Below are 20,789 nucleotides of genomic sequence, written 5' to 3'. Positions count from 1 at the left end.
ATTATTTCCTTAATTTGTCAAGGGAGCTTTAAACAAAGAACCACTGTATTCATAACAAAAAATTAGATTCTTATTAAGTTCTGAGTAGGGAGTCTATTCTTATATTTTATAGGGAGTTGACATATTGACTCTAGCAAAACACTGAATCTTCCAGAGGGTGACTTCTCTCTGAGCAAATGTGAGAATTGTAAGACCACTGGGGGATGGATACACTGTTCTCCTGATACACTTATAACTTATCCTGCTCAAGAGCAACAACATTATTCAAAAGCCATGCCATCTAGCCGCCTTAGAGTTTCACAGCAACAAATCCCAAATGGGCATTTGCATTAAGGTCAGCATTAACTTTACAAAGTCACATGTCTAAAATGACAAAAAAGACCATTCAGCCTCTGGCTGCCTCTCTCAGGGAATCCTATGATGTCTGATGGTATAGGTGCCCTGAAGTTTTCCCAAACATGCCTGTCCAGATGCAAATCCCTGTAAGACAGTTGCTACTACCCTTCTGGCTCCAGGGAGTTTTGGTCCCAGATTGATGGGCTCAGGGCAAGGTGGCTGCATCCTGCCTTTTCCTCACGATTTCAAGAGGTGAGATGAAGTAAGCCTACCGTCAGTGGAGGGGTGCAAGGAAAAACTGAAACCTGTCTTTATCTTAGAGTGTGGCTATGGTCACCAAATTCAGATACCAGGCTGTCACTGACCTTTTTATGTTTTGTGAATATTTTCTCTATTGCGAGTGGCATCTTGTAAGTGGTGACATTTTTTGCCCTGCACAGTCTAACTCAGATGCTCTCTTGGTGAAGGGCGTGTCTTGTACATTCGATCTGAGAGGGGAGAGAGTCTGTGGCTCTCAGAGACTATACTCTCTACAGGGTCCCTTAGTTTCTGCTAATTACCAGTGGAAGATAACGGCCTTGTCTTACCTACCTTCCTGTTATATGTATAACTCTTTCCTCAAATGGATAATGCACGAGCTGTTCTCTCTCCCGTGCCCCAGTGGAGCCCCGTCTCTTTATTTTGGGGCCACTCTGTGTAGCATGCAGGGTCTTGGTTCCCCAATCAGATATCGAACCTGTGCCCCTATAGTAGTGAAAACGTGGTGTCTTAACCACTGGACTTCCAGCGAAGTCCCAAGCCAGTCCTTTTCAATAGGGCGTGAATAATGAACACAATATTTAAAACTCTGACGCTGCTTTCCAAATACCAAAATATATAAAATAATTCTTTCTATCCATATTTCTCCTTCCTGTCAGGTTAAGGGCAATGGAGAACACACCATACAATCAACATGTGAAAACAAAACCCAAAAAAACAACCATTAGGACCCAAATCTCTCATTCTTATTCAACTTAATATATGGAAAACTATGTATTTCATTTTCTATTCAACTCAGTATTCAAATAATTGGTTTTCTCTTGACAAACCCACCAGCTCATTTCCATAATTCTTGTACATGTATAACTCTTTCCCAAAATGGATAATGCATGAATCGTTCTCTCTTCTGCTCCCCAGGGAAAATTTCAAGCATACAGCAAGGTGACCTCACTAAAGAAATTATAACCAGTGTCTATTTTCTGTATTCAAACTAACCCTTCTGGGGGCAAAGTACCAGTCTTCAGTATATTTCTCAGATAGGTAAAAATAATTTTCAATACTACTGCTATTATAACTGTTTAAAAAAATCTGCCATTTCACAAGCTTCAAGGCAGGCTCCCCTTCTTTATTTACTGAAAAACCATTTAAAGTGGAAAATGTAGAAAATTCCATAATTTCAAACAATGAAACATCATGTGCTTAATACAGATATTGTCACTCTGTTGGCAAAGAAAAGAGAACATACCAAAATATAAAAGCAGGCTTTATATACATATACACATATATACATATATATACATACACACACAAAATAATGTTAACTTAATATACAAATGGAAAATTTTTTCAGACAATAAATTACATAGTGCAACACAATATGCTCCAATTAAAATCAATTCATCATTACAATTATCTATCCTTGTAACGCAGGAAACATAATAGTCAACAAATATATACAAATGATTCTCACTCCTTAATTTTATAAATATTTGTATGCAAAGCACTCTGCTAGGCACTACGTGTAAAACAAAATTATCGTTGACCATCAAGGCATGGGAGATTAGCAAAGCAGAAGTTATAACTAAAGAATTAACTGGCATATATTTTCAAAGAAGTATATTATTAAAAACACAAGTACACTAAACTGTTATTGCCCCATCTGTTAAAACATCACTCCTAGTATTCCTCTGTTCTCCAAAAATACGAGTTTATCCACAGACCAAAATTCAAGGGAAGTTCAAGGTCAAGAATATCTGGCTGCTCTTTTTAGGAATGTGTTATATACATGGCATCCAACTCTCAGCAAGAGTCCAAAGCCATAGAAGGTATGCCTAATAAATATTTGACATGTATTATCAACAACACAGTGGTTATTTACAAAGAACCTCTGGGTACTGGACCCTGTAAAAAAATGTACAGTATTTATAGTTATTTTTGGAGGACTTAAAGTTCAGACAATATTGATACAGATGCATGAAGTAAGAAGATACATTGGAAAAGTGCTTAGGTTTTGTTAATAATTAAACAAACAAACAAAAAAAAGCGATCATTTAGTTCTTACTCTGTACCCAGCACAATACTCAGCACTATTCCTAGAATAACCACATGAATTATGTCATATTTCCCACAGCGTACACACACAGAAAGTGAGGCTTACGTGCCTGCCACTGTCAGAGTTCACACCACGCAGTCCGAGGACAGAACCAGAGCTTTGCCTTTTAACCACTCCTCTGGCGGACTAAAACCAGCACTTCTCAACCCTGGAGCCACACAGCCATCATTAAGACAGGGCCACCACGCAAGTGCCCCAGAAACCTCTACTCTGGGATGCTCAAGGTCAAATTTTCAGGCTGGTATATTCTGAATCACACTATTCAAACATGATAATTCAATTCTCACTTGGACTATTGGTCAGGGAAGAACAGAGCCAATTTTTTCCCCTCAGTGGTCACATTCATTCAGAAATGGGGTTTTTATTTTTAAGGCGAACAGGCCAGAAAATGTGGGGAAAAGGCAAAATATTGCTCAGTTCTAAAATGCTGCCAAATGTCAAGATATTGCCTATCAGAAGTTGGCTGGATCAAAGGTGTCAGGAGTGGGACCACACCCAGGAGGGCTTAAATCCAGGTATGGGCTTCCTTGGTGGCTCAGTCAGTAAAGAATCCACCTGCAGTGTGGGAGACCTGGGTTTGATCCCCAGGTTGGGAAGATCCCCTGGAGAAGGGAATGGCAACCCACTCCAGTATTCTTTCCTGGAGAATCCCCAAGGACAGAGGAGCCTGGCGGGCTGTAGTCCATGGGGTTGCAAAGAGTCAGACATGACTGAGCAACTAAGCATAGCACAACACACATGGGCTTTTTTTTGCAGGGGTAACGGTTCATCCCATCCCCTGTGGAATATATAGATGTGGATTCCAAATGTCATCCTTCACTGTGTACTTCCTTTACTCCAGTGGGTTTGGAGAGCAGAAAAGACAACCATCAAAATGAGGAATTAAAGCATTCATTTGGGTTATGCTGAACTGCATGAGTACATGTTTTAGACTCAGCTCAGCCCCAACCGAGGTTACAAATGGATAGAATGTTGGCCTCCGTCCAAAGAAGTCTTCCTACCGTATACTCACATATTACATGAATACAGAACACAAATACAAAACAACCCTTTCAGTTAAATGTTCGTAACCATTAATGCAGTATAAACTCGTAACTAAAAAGTCAAGTTTCCAAGTTTGGAGAAGAAAGGGAAAGGAAATTCCACACACACACAAAAATGTTTTCCATATACCAGTTCATGTTAAACATCCCAAATGACCTTTTTGGTCAACCCAACGCAAGTGTTCACATTGCAGACATGACACCACAGTGTGCTGTGTGTCCCAGGAGAAATCTGCAGCCTACTTCATGTCAACATCTACTACAGCAAGTCTCGGATCCTCTTCTGCCCCGCCTCACTTGTCTCTCAATACAACAGAAAGTCCACTGAACACCATGAGGAAAAGGGAGAAGAAACACATCCAGGGAAAACCAGAAACTTTTGTAACTCCCGATAAACTTAAGGACAGAAAGAGCATTCAATTCACAAAATCCACATTTCTAAATAGCAATGCATGCATTTATCTCTAAAAAAGAAAACTCTCTTATCATGGGCATTAGTTTATTTTTAAATACCTATTGACTATCTCCACTTTTTTTCTGCTTTGATTTTTGGATTTATTTCCTACCAGTTCATGTGTAAATATGATTTCCTATTATTATACACCAGTGGAAAATTTCAAATAGATGATGTACTAAACAGTTAATTGGTTGGTATGGAGATGGTTGGGTGGCATCACCGGCTCAATGGACATGAGTTTGAGTAAGCTCCAGGAGTTGGTGATGGACAGGGAAGCCTGGTATGCTGCAGTCCATGGGGTTGCAAAGTCAGACTCAACTGGGTGACTGAACTGAGCTGGAAACAGTTAATTAAGATAAAAAATTCTCTTTAGGGCTTCAATAGAGAATTTTTTTTAATGCATAGTTAATATCCAAACCATGCCTTATCTAGGATTGAAATACATTTTTGAAAAAGTTACAAAATATACAGGAATTTTCACTTTAAATTCTGGAGTCCTTAAATATAAAACTGTCAGTATTCAGAATATTTTGGTAAATGCATAAGACTTATTTGCTCTGAAAAAAAACATTTCCAAGTTAGAATTCAGACATTTCCTTTTAACAACTGGTTTTACATTTAGTGTGGAATAGTTAAGGAGACTGACATATCCTTTAAAAATGGAGTTTGTCTTTACAATTGTGAGCTTATATGTAACAAACAGATGAGTTACAATTGCAAACAGATACATATATACTTTAAAAATCTGGCTTTGTCTAATATTATCCTTCTTTACAAAGTAATAGGGGCCATTCATAATGAACACATTTTCACTTGACAGTAAAATTCTATTAAAACTACTGGAAAAACTGAATTGCTGTAGTACAGGGAAACTGAGTCAAGTTTTTAAAAATATTATTCCATAAAATAAGGCCACGATTGCTCACTAGTCACCAATACTTCTCACTCACATCTCTGTAGAAATATGGTGGGTAAGACAAAGCAAAACAATAGTTTGCTAAAAGGTTCAAAAAAATCTAAGTGATATGTTATGGTAGAAATGTATTGCTTTTCTCTCCAAGGGAACGTGCTCTTTGTCCTGGCACCCTACGTTTATGGTGAATTCATTTTACATGGATATCACATGACCTGGTCTATTTATTGAAGAAAATGCCACTGGTTTAATGACTTCCTAGCCCAGATTTCTTCTATACCATATATTACTTTAACCTCACTTAACTAACAAAACTTCTATGAATTTTTTTCAAAGTTGGCATTCTTCTATTTTCAAAAACACTATGTAAGGCATAAAGTCAAGCTACTAAAGAGAGTCCAAATACAAAACTATAAGACACTGACAATATCCAGTCGTGCATCATTTACAGAATTGACAAGTTCCGATGGTTCAGCCTAATACAGCATTTCCCCGACTCTCTCACATCACTGAAACTAAAACTCAACAGCTGCCCAGAGGACCCAGCTGCCTGCGACTGAAGCTATAAAACAGAAGGCCTGGAACACCAACGCAGAGCAAAGGCTACTTTCCATCAGTGATACCTTACCTAGACCACAACAATGTGAACAATATTGTCCTTTAAAAAGAGAAGGGAGTAACAGACTTGGAGGAACTCACGCTGAAGGTGATCAGCGCAGGGTGGAATAAACCATGAGCAAACACCAGTGCCTCTGTGACAGTGTTATAACATTAGCCCATAGCCAAAAGAATTGGTCATTCCAACCCGTTTTCAAAAATGTGTAGTTTAATCAAAGTAAGGTTCATAAACATTTAGCTAGGGGTTGCGGATACGGTCTGAAGACATGACAATGGACATATCCCTAAAGATCCTTTGTTTAATTTTGATGTGTTCATGTGTAAGTTTCCAATGCTATAGTGAAACTTTTCAATATGACTAAATATCTTTGTAGATACTGCCCGAACTTATGCCAAAGAAACTGCTCTAAAAGGCAACCGAAAGATGCTTATAAGATGCTAGTTCTTTGAGGGAAGTTTCTGGCTGACATATACACACTGCTACATATACAACCGGAGAAGGCAATGGCAAGCCACTCCAGTACTCTTGCCTAGAAAATCCCATGGATGGAGGAGCCTGGTGGGCTACAGTCCATGGGGTTGCTACAAGTCGGTCGCGCCTGAGCGACTTCGCTTTCACTTTTCACTTTCATGCATTGGAGAAGGAAATGGCAACCCACTCCAGTGTTCTTGCCTGGAGAATCCCAGGGACGGCGGAGTCTGGTGGGCTGCCGTCTATGGGGTCGCACAGAGTCGGACACGACTGAAGCAACTTAGCAGCAGCAGCAGCACATATAAAACAGATAAGGAATAAGGACTTACAGTATTGCACAAGGAACTCTACTCAATACTCTGTAATGATCTATAAGGCAAAAGAATCTTAAAAAACAGTTGATACATACATATACATATATATATATATATATATATGCGTATAACTCAATCACTTTGCTGTACACCTGAAACTAACACAACATTATAAATCAACTATATCCCCATAAAATCAAAAGAAAATAAAAGTAAATTTCAGAGATGCGCCCTTGCAAATTGACAACTGCAGAGTCATCATCAGAATAATGTCTTGGAATGTTCTGATTCAGAGTTCTTAGCAAATTTGGTCTATTTTGGTCTAACTGGGAAACAAACTCCAGTTGAGGTAGTAACTCTGAGGAAATCCAGATCCCCTTCTTCCCCAAAGATTGCCCAGAATACCGAAGTCATTTAAGGAAAGAAAAAAGGAGTCATTCTTTGGGGAATCGCAGTGCAATGCTCTTGGAGCACCCTCTGGAGGCCAGAAAAAGGCGACACTGGTGAACCAGAAAGACAAGAATTCTGACCACATCTGACCTTCCAAAGGCAGAGCTCCACAGACCTACTGGAGCTGGACTCAAAAACGCACTTACTCAGTCTTAATAAGGTGACCTAAGAAACATGCACACTTAATTTATAGTTTACAAATGCAAAATAAATCCAAGGTATATGTAACACATTCTCAAATCATTGTTCATTCAGTTTAAAAAAAAAAAAAAAGGAAGGCATTGATGTGTATTTTCAGCCTGCCTCCTAAATTCCTTAAGGAATGAACTGCAGAGACATCTTTTCATATTTAGAAGAGAGGGCTGTGAAAATGTGATATTTTCATTTACGAAATGTAAGAAGTAAGGTTGCTGCTGTTGTTCAGTTGCTCAGTTGTGTCTAACTCTGCAAGCCCATGGACTGCAGCACACCACACCTCCCTGTCCTTCACCATCTCCCAGAGCTTGCTCAAACTCATGTCCACTGAATGCCATCCAACCATCTCATCCTCTGTCATCCCCTTCTACTCCTGTCTTCAATCTTTCCCAGCATCAGGGTCTTTTCTAATGAGTCATCTCTTCACATCGGTGGCCAAAGTACTGGAGCTTCAGCTTCAGCTTCAGAATTGATTTTCTTTAGGACTGACTTAAGTCAATCCTAAAGGAAGTAAGGTAACAAGGTTATAGAGGGTATTACTAATTGTCAACTTTTCAAAAGTAGCCAGCTTTATGTTTATCAAAATTGAGAATAAATGAAGGATGAAACTTTTTTTTAGTTCTAACACCTCACTTTTTCTAAAGCAACAAACACTGACATCTATTGGCATTCTGGTAGCTTGCTTTTAAAAAATCTCTTACAACCCACATAGGACACGTGTGTAAACATGTAGGATTAGGATGAACCCACCAAAGCACATGTTCCTTTAAGGAAATTCATTTTATGTACCTGATAGTATACTTACTATTTCCCTCTCATGAAGAGAAAGAGATTTTAAGCTAATACTGTATATCAGTTTCTATATTTTCTGTTTGTCAAGAGGAGAATTCAAGGGTTAACCAAAATACTAGAAGTCCACTTCTCTGTTTCTTTAAAAAAAATTTAAATCACTCATCCACAATATTGACGTTTGCTCTATTTTCTCCTGTCATATAAAAACAGGATAACTCTTGATACTGTTAGTGTCAAATTTCACCTGTGACTTTGAGAATGCTAATAAAACATTGATGTGCTAAGATTCACACTCCTAGAACTTTTAAGCATTACCTATAGCACTCAAGTACCCATGCCTGGAGAACCCCATCGACAGAGGAGCCTGGTGGGATACAGTCCATGGGGTCACAGAGACTGAGCACAGACATGCAGCCTATAGCCATTCTAGAGAGGGGTAGGGGGATAAAATAATGAAATATATAGATTTTTTAATATTAATTATTTTCTTTATATTTGGAGATACCTGCACTGGATTCTATTAACCTTGCTGGCAATATACGGTTACACTTGATTAAAAGATAACCAAGAGCATGTCGATACACAGTTTCCTTTTCAATTGGTACTAGTCCCCAAAGAGAAGACTACACTTACATTCCATATAAGCATCGACTCTTCAGTGTGATCAGAAAAGGACTCATGTTTCAAACCTTCTCGAGCTTGAAACCTCAACCTTTTTCAGCCAGAGATAAAATGATGTTGCACCTCACTCTACTTTCAATATTTAGACTCCATTCAGGACTGTTTTCATAATACATATATGCAGTGATGGTATTTGACATACTTATCCACTTTTCTCTCTATTTACAGGTAGTAGATATTAATATTTATACTCACTCTCATCTAAGGCCAGCTGTGGATTATTTTTTACCATAAAAGGTGAATTTGGAAAATTTTAATCAAATATCTTGGCAAAGGCATAGATGCTTTGGATATTGATGGGGCACTTACTACTGCTGTTATCTCGTTTAAGCCTCAGAACAACTTTACGATAATATGATTATGATCCCAATTTTACAAATAAGGAAACGGCCATGGAGAGATTAAGTAAGTTGACCATGACTATACAAGTAAAGAGCAGCAGATCTAGGATTTAAACCCAGGCAATCCGGCTGTAGTGCTAAGGACTAGGGATCCTGTAATAGTGAGGCAATTTCATACTAAAGGACAGGAGCATGTGTTACATTGCCTGGAACATGGTAGGGTAGTGAATGAATAGCAGCTCCCTTATTAAGAAGTATAAAAGTGTCCATCCCAGTGCCTGGCATGTAATAACATGTTCACTGCTTTCACATTGGTTCAATATTTTCTAATTACATACATATTTTGTGTTTCTTTTCTCCCCATTTTTCCATCAGTATCCTCTTCTCATTTTGCAGATAGCACAACAGTATCTCAAGTTTCTCCCACTCTTTCTGCTTTAAAACCATTCTCCAAAATAAACCCAACTTCATTCTAAAATGAACATTTAATGCATTTCGTAATTACATAATCTAAGCGGTTACAAGCCAGCAGGCTGAAAACAGATCACGGGGCATTCTTTCTGTTCTGAGAACACATGCTGCCCTAATCGTGACGGCGCACTTTATACCCAAGAATGTTGACAAGCACTTCAGCCTGGGGAGACACCGAGTTAACAAAACAGGTGGGTGATGTCACCGGGGGAGCACCTGGCCAGCTTCTACTCATTTGGTATATTAAGGGTCTTGATGTATCCACCACTTGTACTTACAAATGACCCCTGATGCCAGAGATGAAGGGAGACCTAGTAGTTCTAGAACTAAGCTAGGCTTGATAATGAGTTGGTTCCAGGTCATTTAAGAGGAAAAAAGAATACTTTGCGTGTTTTAAAGAAACAAAAACATCAGCAAGCAGAGGTTCATAAAAGAAGCTTAGGGCCAGACACCAAATTTGGGGAGGAGGGTGAAGCTCTGGGTTTGCAATTCAGGCTTCGAGAGACAAAGTCTGTTGAGCTGAATCAAGATGAAGAGCCTGGACATGGGAAGTCCGTGCAAGAGACGAAGGAAGTTACAGGGCTCTTGGTACATGGATTTGAGTTACAAAGCCCAGGATAATGCTGAGGGTTTTTTTTTTTTTTTTTTTTTTTAGCAAAGAAGAAGAATCAATGACCCCAAGGGCTTGGGACCTATTAGAGCCATTACTGCAGCAGAGATAATGCTGCTGAACATCTGCAGCCCCAATAGTATGCAATTCAATATTCAGTTAATTGTAGAAAAATGTGATGCTATGAAACATAGCTACGTATGTATCACGTATCAGTCACACATGTCGCATGAAAGTTAAAGAAACCTTTTCCCCCCCGAAACGATCCCTCCAACAGATGTGTTTATGCCTCTGCATATAATACGGCACACAGCAGGGCTGAGTGGCTGAGTTCTCTGAATCTTATCTCTCCCTTGACTGTCATGAAGTAATATTATAACATCCAAAGGGAGGCCTGGCTGCTGCATGGGCTTCATAGAGGACAGAAAGTTTCAGCGGCTGTTTAAAGAAAGAGATGAAACTTGGGATTGAAGGACACTGATGGGGGAGCTATTTAAGAGTTGGGTGTCCTCGTAAGTCCTAATTCGAGCTGGTACTACAAGTGGCAATGTTATAATCATGGCCTCTAGAGGTCATTTCCTTTGAGAATGCCTGAGGACTAAAGAGTGCAAAAAACCTTGACAAAGAGGTGTGTTTTTCCTCTCGCAAACCACTGTGGCTCTCAGTTATTTATTCTCCTAAGATAAGGGAAAGTATGCTGACAGCATTACAAGGGAAAGGACAAGAAGCAACAAACAGTGATTTCCAAGCAGTACTACTTAATGCCATGTGCTGTTACCTAAAGCAGGTTTTCAGTTGATGGCTCTTTTTGAGTCCAATGAAGAATAAATATTCTTATCCGGTTTTTAGGGTTTAACAAGCACAAGGGGCCTTGGAGGAGGGGTAAAAAGTTACTCCCCAAAGAAGACAACCCACCCGATGGAAAAGAGACAAACACACCAAAAGCTAATCTAGAGCCAAGTTCACCCCAGATTCTCTGGGAAGATGGTAAAGAAAACATCACTTAACTATCCCTTCCCCTCATTCTTCCCCACCCCCACTGCCCTGGAGCGGGCAACCATAAGTTTCTTCTCTAAGTCCATAAGTTTCTTCTCTAAGTCTGTGAGTCTCTTTCTGTTTTGTAAGTAAGTTCATTTGTTTGGGATGGACAAGTGCAGACTGCTATGTTTAAAATGGATAACCAACAAGGACCTGTGCTACTGTACAGCACAGGGAACTCTGCTCAGTTACTTGGCAGACTGGACGGGAGGGGAGTTCAGGGGAGAATGGATACATGTGTATGTACGGCTGAGTCCCTTCGCTGTTCGCCTGGAACCCTGACAACATTGCTAATTGGCTATACCCCGATACAAAATAAAAAGTTGAAAAAATAAAGAGAAAATGTCACTTAAAGATGCCAATCTATCTGGTTTAAAGGGGATTACAGCGATGGAACTGCATAGCACAGTGAGAGTCACCAAGGAAGCTCTGCGACCCCGTGTCAGGAGACAACATTAGATGGTCCTCACACAGCTGTCGACCTAGTAGAGGAGGTCTGTAGGGCCCAGAAATGCCTGCTGGCTCTTAAAGTATCTCCCACCTCCAGGGGTGCTTATCTGAAATGCCTATGTTAAGTAAGGCACTGCTGCCCTGAAGCCTTGACAAAGTGCAGACTGAAAGAGATGCTACTTCAAACCACCATCCCCTCCTTAATTCATCAGACCACCTCCAGAGGACCCTAGAAACTTCTGAAGGCGGGGTCTTCCCAGGCAGGACAGGACAACACTTAAAGAGCCCCGCAAAAAAACTCTGAACAACTTTACCCTCGTGGTTAGGTCTAAGAGCTCTTTCACTCACTAGGCTGACCTATGAAAGGGCAGTAGAGAATGTCACTTAGGGAGGTTGCTAATCCAGCTCCCCCATTTCAGCCCTGCTTGAATAAACCGCGATGGAGTATCTCCAAAATTGGGGGAGGTAAGGAAAATTTCAATTACACCCTCCTAAGGACTAATGCAAGGTAAGGAAGGTGAAGCGGATCAGCAGTATCTTATCACAGAAACAGGCGCAGGAACGGTCGGTCAGTGGCCAAACAATTACTCTCTGTTCAATTTGTTTTGCTCAAAACCTGCTTAAGGTCTCTGCCAATAAGCCCGGCTCTGAAATGCTCTCAGTGATGCCAACAAGAGGACTAGGCAAACCTTGTTTTCTTCCTTAAAGGAACAGGCAAATACCTCTGTTATCTTTCTCAGTCATGGTACTACCAAGTGCTATTGAATTAATTCCTCACAAGCGCTTTATAAACTGTGCTGGGGGATGTTCTAAGTGACTTACTGGTATTTGGATCAATTAAGAATTGGGAATCGCAGAGGCAGAAAAAAGCCCTGATATTCTTCTCCCTCCCCCCCCCCCGCCTTTTTTTAGCATCTTCACTGAATCACTCATAATCAAGTATCTATATGGAGTGCCTCCTAGGTCCAAGGTAATGTCTACAGCATCAGACCTTCTCAGTGAAACAGACGGTGAAACTGTCACTCACGTCCGTGTTCTGATGACCCAACAGTAGACTTTTCTCTAGAAAGTCTCAACTGCGCTTCCTTTTCTATTACAACCAGCGAGCAACTGGGTTCAAAAGTTCAGGTGAACTTTTGCCTTATGGGCATCTCTTGGGAACATAAATTAACCGTATTGATCAAAGAGGTCACGAGAAATAGAACTGCAAAGCCGAAAGTTTGAGAACCGTTTTGGAGTGGACCTGAGTCCTGGCACTGGGCTGGGTTTGATCTGCTTCGCTGACCTCCAGGAATCTCTCTCCGCTGATCCGAACACCAGTACCGCCCGGCTGACGCAGGGTGAACGTCCGTGCACACCCGGACCCTGCAGTCCCTCCCCGGAGCCCAAAACACCGCTGCGCGAGCGCTCTCGTGGCCTCTCTCTAGAGCACCCCTTCTTCCGAGCCAGGCGCTTGGAAGGGGGGACACCCGTTCCCGCTTTTCTCGCTAGAGGGCAGGCGGGCCCCGTGCAAAGCGCAGCTGGCGCAGAACCAGCGCGCACCCGGCCTCCGCTCCGGCACGCCAGGTCCGGCTCCCGCTGAGGCTCTGCTCTGCGGCGCTGGGCAAAGGCCGTGCCAGGGAGCGCGGCCCGTCCGGATCCTCCCGGGGCGCGGGCCCGGCTGCCGCCCTCACCCGGCGCGCGGGGCGCGGACGCCCGGGTGGGGCTCGGCGCCCAGGTAAGGGGCGGCTCCAGGGAGGAGCGAGCATCGCCCGGCCCTGCGGACGCCCGGGAGCAGAGCCAGGAGCCGGGTGCACAGGGCGCGCGGGCAGGCGAGGGAGAGGCGACGGCATCCGAGAAGGAGGAGGAGGGAAAAAAGGAGGAGCAGGCTCGCGGAGCCCCGGCCGCGCGGCGCACTCACCTGGGCTCGGGCCGCCAGCCGCGGGCACGGGCTTCTTCCCGGAGCCTCGGTCCTTCTTGCCGCCCTTCCCCTTGCCTTTGCCTTCTCTGCGCTCCGACATCTCGCCCGAGAAGTGCACGCTCTGCGCGGACGGCTCCCGGCGAAGGCGACGCGCGACAAGTTTGGGTCCGAGGGCTGGGATCGGCTTCGGGAAAAGTTTGTCCCCGGAGTGGAGGCGGGCCAGCGACCGGGCCGAGGCGCGCGCGGCGCTGGGGGGGAGCGTCTCCTGTCGCCGGCGGGGAGCGCGGGGACGCAACGTGCGGTCCGGGCCACCTGGGACTGGCGGGCGCTCCGTCCCGCGGTCGCGCGCGCTCGCGGGGTGGCTCCTGCTGGCGCGCCGCTGGGGAGTCCTCGGTTCCCGCCGCGGTCCGCTCCTGTCGCTGCCTCGGTCCGGCGCGCTCGCAGCCCGAGGAGGGAGAGGCGATTACCGTCCGGCCCGCGCTCGCATCGCCTGGGCAGCCGCCGCCGCTCCGCTCCTGCCCTGCGCGCGAGCCCAGAGTTCCGACAAGTTGGGGGGGGAAACTCCTCGCCGGCTCTTTTTCAATTGCCCCACCGCCACCCACCCGCAGGTTGGACGCTGGCGCCTCCTTCTCGCCCTCCCCTGGCCTCGCCCCCTCCCTCGTCCCCACCACACCCCCACCCTGAGGCGCGGACACGCCACCGGGAGGAGCCTGGGCTCGGCGCTCCCGGGCGCAGCCCCTTTCCCTCCCCGAGCCCGGCCGGGCGGGGGGCGGCGCGCGGGGCGGCTGCCGGGCACCCCCGACAGAGGTCGCTGGAAGCTGCGCGCAGCCGCCGCGGCGGCGCCCGCGGGAACCGGGGCGCGCGGCCCTGGGAGATCCTGATACCCGGGAAGGGACGCGGGGGCTCCCGTTCCTCGCGCCCCTTCCCCGCCAGGCAGCGCCCCGGAGGGCTGGTCCCTGCCCTGCAAAGCAGAGAAAATTACTGGAGTCAAAAGTTTGCCGCTCTGACACCTGCCCGCCAAATCAAGGCTTGGAACCCGTGGGAAGGAAAGGAACGGTTGCTGTTTTTCCCCTTGGAGTTTGGCTTTCGGTCCTTTCTGACTTTCGTGAAAAACCCTACGCGCACGCAGGGCAAAGAGAAACTCCTAGGTGGAAAGGGGACTGAGTGAGGCAGTTGTGGATAGAGGAAGGGCTCAGGGAACCGTAAGGATGATTAGAGGGCTCCAAGGTCGTTCAACTGCTCCTCGGATGTGTCTGTGCTCCACTTTCCTGTATTTAGCAACGTGCCTGCCAGAATTCTCATCTTCAGCTTTTCCTAAAAGAATAACCTGTTCTCTGCAACGGGTAGGATGGGGGGCCCTCCCAAAGTGTCTCTCACTGTAACTTACTTAAGTTGTAAGTCAACTGATAAAACCCTGGTTGAAAAGCAGTCCGCGATAAAATTACCGAGATAGCTGGAGTCCCTCCGTTCTGCTGTGAAAGAGTACAGGGAGGTGGAGTGGTGAGACAGACCGGAGATCCTTCTAGTTTTTTGGGATTCAAAGTTCCCTCAGAACTGCGGGTGAAACCTGCTTCGCTTCCCTTGTCCTCCCTCTGGTGGAGAATTCTAAAGAGCAGTGAAATCCAGAAAACGTTAGCACCCTGCCGCGAAGGACAACAGGGAAAGGTCAGGGTGATCCGCAGGGCGGAATGATCCAGAATCAAGTAAAGAAAACGTTCTGTTCTAGTTAAGATGACAGCTGTGGCTAAGTTAGAACGGTCATGTGCAGGCTCCCATGGTGTTGTCTGTAAGAGGTGAGTACCAACCATCCCTATGTGAAATTTACTTCCTCCTCTTTAAAAGGGATTTGCTCCTGATTTTCCATCCTCTGGGATGAATGCTAAAGGAACCATTACCTACATACAACCTTCTTAGTGTATTTTTTAAAATGTCACCCTTCAAATAAAGATGAAATCTGGGTGCCTTCTTGCTATGTAAGGCACGGAGGACATTTATTTAAAACCTGTCCTAAATTAAGAATGATTTTTTTTCACCTTTAATTTGCATTGTTTTAAACACCAATTCTACTGGGTGAATTAAGTTAATAAAAGATATTTTAGCAGTAGTGCCATCATTATTTATTGTGAAAAATGTTATGTCCAAATAGCTTCTGATAACGTTCCAACAAACACCACATATAAATTATACTGGGCCATAAAAACAGCAAAGTCTGGGAGATTATGAATATTGAATAGCACTATAATACTCCACAGAGTCTAATGTAAACTGAGAGTGAATGATGGCTGAAATAACTCTGCTTTCCCAGGTGGGGCCACTACTTAACAAACAGGAAACAGCAAAGCTCAGAAAAGGGGAATCCTTTCAAAAAGGAAACTTTTCCTCCAGGATTGGAGACCCTGTAAGTGCTTAGTATTTGATTGCTACAGATTAGCAGATGTAGCATTATTTTAGAATTGAAGGATATAAAGCAGAAATGTATTTTGGAATTAAAAAATGAAGTTTCAGATCTTTCCAGATAAAATAGGAAGCTGTTAGAAAACCCAATGAGATGATTCTTAAATTATTCACCTCTGTGGTCAGGAAGTAGCAGATGAATTTTTTGTTGTTTTACATTTTTATCAAACTTTGGAAATGATCAGAACAGGATGGAGAAAGGAGGGAAATTTTTTTCCTTTCTTGAAAATCAAAATATGAACCTCCCTTTAGAAATAATGACTTTTCTTCATAGTATACGTTTGTTAACTTACTGTGTATTGTTCAGCTCTTAGAGGATATATTATACGGGGTATATCAGTTCTCAGGTAATATATTGTTAGCCTGTCAACATATGTCAACTCCTGAAAAACAGAGTGGAGATTTATAAATAAGCAACTTGAGAAATAAAGACAAAATGAGATGTTATAGTAAGTGACAGCTTAAAATAAATGCTATCATAAGCTTTAACACTTTTCTTTGGCTATGTTTTAGCTATTAGAAGCACTCTTAGAATCTATGAAACTGGTCAAATATACCTTTTCTCTCATTCATTCCCATTTGGAAAACACTTCAAGAAAATTTTGCAAAGAAAAAAGAAAGAAGAATGAAAGTACATTAACATGTGACCATATTTTACATTTTTGCAAAGTATTGTACATATTGACAGTATGGGAATCTCATTTAAAATTCTGCAGACATTTTGAACTTTAAAAACTAACTAACAAGATAATTTATTATTTTTTAAACTTTGCAACAAAATAGTTATTCATAAAGATGCATGGATACAAAAGAAAATCTCCCTTACCACACACATTTTAGTGTTGTTTGAATGTTACCTTTTTAGGATTTTTCTTAGGATTTTAAACTCAAAATTTTGTTATCAGACTGACTCTTCACAGCAGATAGAACATGATGAGTTAATAATTTTGTTAAATGTTTCCAAGTGTAATAGTAAAGGCACATGACTTATTCACTAATTCACATTTACTGAACTAAATGCTAGATAGTAGACAGAAAAAAAAAATTGACCCATTTTCATAAAGCCAAAACGATATAAGAAAAGCATAAAAACAAATTAATTATTACAATACAGATGAAAAGCAGACCCAGATAAGTTTTCTAAGACCTGAAGCTCTTAAGATTTGAGAGATTTTTTTAAAAATTAAAAATACAAATTTAGATCCAACACTATTAAAGGAAATCCAAGGCCCTGAAACTTCCTTAGTTTCATGTGAATGGCAAATTCACTACTAGTGATTCCAAGTATATTCCACTATCTGCACAATTATAGTGACGATCAACAATTATATACTAATTCAGAGATTAGATACTACTTTCACATACTATCACTACAGAAAAGATATTAACAAGCAATCAAAGGGAAACACACAAAACTGAAACAAGCAAAGACTATTGTGTAAGGAGGATGAAATAAAAGTAGCCTTAAGAATTCACTGATTAGCAATTGTCTTCTATGTTTAGTTAGACTCTTAGAATAAACACCCAAGCTGAGTTTGTTAAACAAAAGACTTCTGACCAACAAGATACCCTTGCAAAACTGGCGATGGTGTCCTCCAGTACATCTGGAAAATATTCAACAAAGTTATGAACCAGTCATGTTCGGTCTGCTGTGAAGAGTCGGTCTGCTGTGAAGTCAGTTTGCTAACAAATTGTGAGTTTAGAATCCTAAGAAAAATACTAAATAGGTTAAAAAAAAAGGTTACATTTCAACAACACTAAAATGAAATCTGCATTTACGCTTTTCTGCTGTGTATGATTTGTAAACATCCCACACCAATGATTGTTATTATTATTATTTATCATTATTATTAATGATAGGATTACTCTCATGATTATCGGGATACATCATAGAATAAAAAATGGATTATACATCTGAATACTAGAGTCTAATTCTTTTTGTGGACACTTCGAAAAACAGGGCTAAAGTCATAAATCTGATCTGTAATAAGTTGGAGATGTAAAACTTAATAGTCTTTGAAACATTTTAATTTCTTTTAAGAATACAATCTCACATAATTTTTTGATTTATCTTTCTGAACTCCACACTAATTACTTATTTTTATATTCTTCATCTCCTTTCAATATATACTTAATATCTGTGATACAAATACCTCAAATATATATACACATATATTGCACATGTTGTTGTCATTGTTTAGTCACTAAGTCGTGTCTGACTCTTTTGTGACCCCGTGGACTGTAGCCTACCAGGCTCCTCTGTCCATGTAATTTCTCAGGCAAAAATACTGGAATGGGTTGCCATTTCCTTCTCCAGGGGATCTTCCCCACCCAGGGATCGAACCCATGTCTCCTGCATTGGCAGGCAGATTCTTTACCACTGAGCCACCTGGGAAACCCATATATGCACATATATGCATGTAGACATACATGTGTGTAGACGTGCATTTGTGTATAAACACCTATGTTTGTGGCATATAGTTTTTATTTCGTCTATTAGAAGGGAGAAACACTATTTGATTGTGAATCTATAAAAGGTAGAAATTATATATATCACTTTATCTACTAAAAGGTGGAAATTATATATATCACTTTATCTACTTTTTTTTTCATATCGCTTATCCATGAGAATTCCCAGCACCATACATTGCTCCTAGTAAGGACTAACTGGTTTGCATAGAATGAATTTAAATAGAATAAGGTGAACATAAAAAGCCTGGTTCTCATATTAGCATTTCAATCAGTCAATTACCAATCACCTACCCTGACAATCATCTTTGACACCTCCTTTCCGAAGCCAACCCCTTCCCAAGTCCTGTCATCGTAACTTGTCTCCTTTTATTTTCTTCACTAAGAACCACCCAAGTCCAAGCCTTCATCCTATCTTTGCTTTGATCATCTTAAAGCTTTCCACTCGAACTCGTGCTCCCTCCAATTATTTTGCTACAGACAGCAGTCCATGTCTTTTTGAAATGCAAATCTAACCCAGTCATCCTTTGCTTCCCAGAACCACAGGCAGTGTCCTTGAAGGGCTAGGCACTAAGTCCAGCCTGAACTAACTATGCTTCATCTCTCACTCTCTGTGCCCCATGCATGAAGGCTTCTTGGAAACATGCCTCTGATGCTTGTTGTTCTTTTCGGCCTCAGTGCCTTTGCACTTGCTGTTTCCTCTGCTTGAATTTTCCCACATCTCCCATTTTGGGTCTAATTCCACTTTCTCTCAGGCTCCACCTAAATTTCAATTGTTTAGAAGAGCTTTCCATTCCTTTGAAACCAATTTTAATCTCCCACTCCATTCTTATGTCTCCTCCATAACATTTCTTCTAGCTTGTAATTAATTCTGTGTGTGGTTATTTTTAATTTTTTAAAATTAATTATTAATGCTGTGCTGCACAGCATGTGGGATCTTAGTTCCCCAACCAGAGATTGAACCCATGCCGGGCTGCATTGACAGCACAGAATTTTAACCACTGGACCACCAGGGAAGTCCCATTAGTGTGTGTTTTTTATTTTTACAAGGATCTTTTTGTGACTTTTTGTACAGTGTTTTTGTGATTTTTTTTTTTTTTTTTACAATGACCTGTTCCCACTGGACATTACTTTTTTTGAGGGCAAAGACTATTTTATATTCTATGGTATATCTCTAGCACTGTGCTTATTTCATCATAGACAATTACATATATTTTGTTAATTGGTGAATAAGTGAGGATAAACAGAATTGCTTTCATTTATAGTATATAACACTATATATATATGTATATGTGTGTTTGCTTATGTTTGTGTGTTAGTCACTCAGTCGTGTCTGACTCTTTGCAACCCCATGGACTGTAGCCCACCAGGCTCTTCTGTCCCTGGGATTCTCCTGGCAAGAATACTGGAGTGAGTTGCCATTTCCTTCTCCAGGGGATCTTCCCGACCCAGGGATTGAACCTGGGTCTCCAGCATTGCAGGTGGAAGTTTTACCATCTGAGCTACTAGGGAATCCCATGCTTATGTTTATTTGGTCAAATTTTTAAATAATGATGCTTGTGGTACCAGGCATGACATTTTGGGATAATTTCTATTGAATAAGCCTCCCCAGGAAGAAATGTGCAGAATAAAACCCCTGACTAATTGATCAGATTTTGATAACTTCTCAAAACTTTAAGAGGTGAGGTGATAATTTCTGTGAAATGTTAAAATCCCACAAAAATACTTACCTTTTCTACTAAATTGCCTCTGCAAACTTCACCTGTAGATTACATTTATTGGCTCCATTTCCTCCCTTGCATTTGTATGATGTGACAGAGAGACCAGGTTTTAGCAAGGCTGTTCTAACAAAATGATAATGAAAACCTTTCAACACATTATTGTTAACAGAGAGTTAAAAAGCCCTTTCTAGCCTTGGCATCATATAATCCCATAGGATTATTTTTCACTTTACAGACTAGTGGTAAGTCCATATACAGCCACTTTAGTAAGTTGCTCCAAGTAACCACCTTGCAATTATCTTTGTGTTTAAATTTAACTCCCCTGATATTTTCCTCACTCCCCACTAGGTATGTCCATATAACAATGGATCTGTCCGTACATGCATGGAGTTTGGACTCTGAACATCTAATATACAGCCCAGAGAGAGATTCAGATGCTTCAATGTCTTTTAAGAGTCATCCCACAAGATCATCTCCAAGGTCAACATCTTTCCTTTCAAGAGTCACTTTATTCATTATTGTGGAAAGATTCACCCCTGTTGAATTTATAATGATGTGAAAATACAAATTTAAGGTCGTGAGTGATGAATTAGTACTTCAAATATTTGAACAGTGTGAGTAATTTAACAGATCAACTCCTTGCTTTGGTATGTCCCAGAAGAGACACCTGGTAGAAAGCATTTCCAAAACAGA

General features: G+C 41.7%; 1 protein-coding gene across 10 annotated transcripts in view; it reads right to left on the bottom strand.

Moving 5' to 3' along the window:
* The window catches only part of NRG1 (neuregulin 1), a 233,943-nt gene extending 219,941 nt beyond the window's left edge, over positions 1 to 14,002 (bottom strand). For 8 of the 10 annotated variants that reach the window (XM_005226080.5, XM_005226081.5, XM_024986179.2 and 5 more), the window contains exon 1: positions 13,453 to 13,646. In XM_005226080.5, the coding sequence (XP_005226137.1) occupies positions 13,453 to 13,552 (100 nt within the window). In that variant the 5' untranslated portion in view covers positions 13,553 to 13,646. Of the gene's footprint in view, positions 1 to 13,452 lie in introns of all 10 variants that reach the window. The other 2 variants (XM_005226079.5, NM_174128.3) reach the window with 2 other exon arrangements.
* Between the last annotated feature and the right edge of the window lie 6,787 nt (positions 14,003 to 20,789).

Source organism: Bos taurus, chromosome 27 (assembly GCF_002263795.3).
Source record: "Bos taurus isolate L1 Dominette 01449 registration number 42190680 breed Hereford chromosome 27, ARS-UCD2.0, whole genome shotgun sequence".
Lineage (NCBI taxonomy): Eukaryota > Metazoa > Chordata > Mammalia > Artiodactyla > Bovidae > Bos > Bos taurus.
Note: the sequence above shows the minus strand (reverse complement) of the source record. Positions and strands in the feature narration are given on the sequence as shown.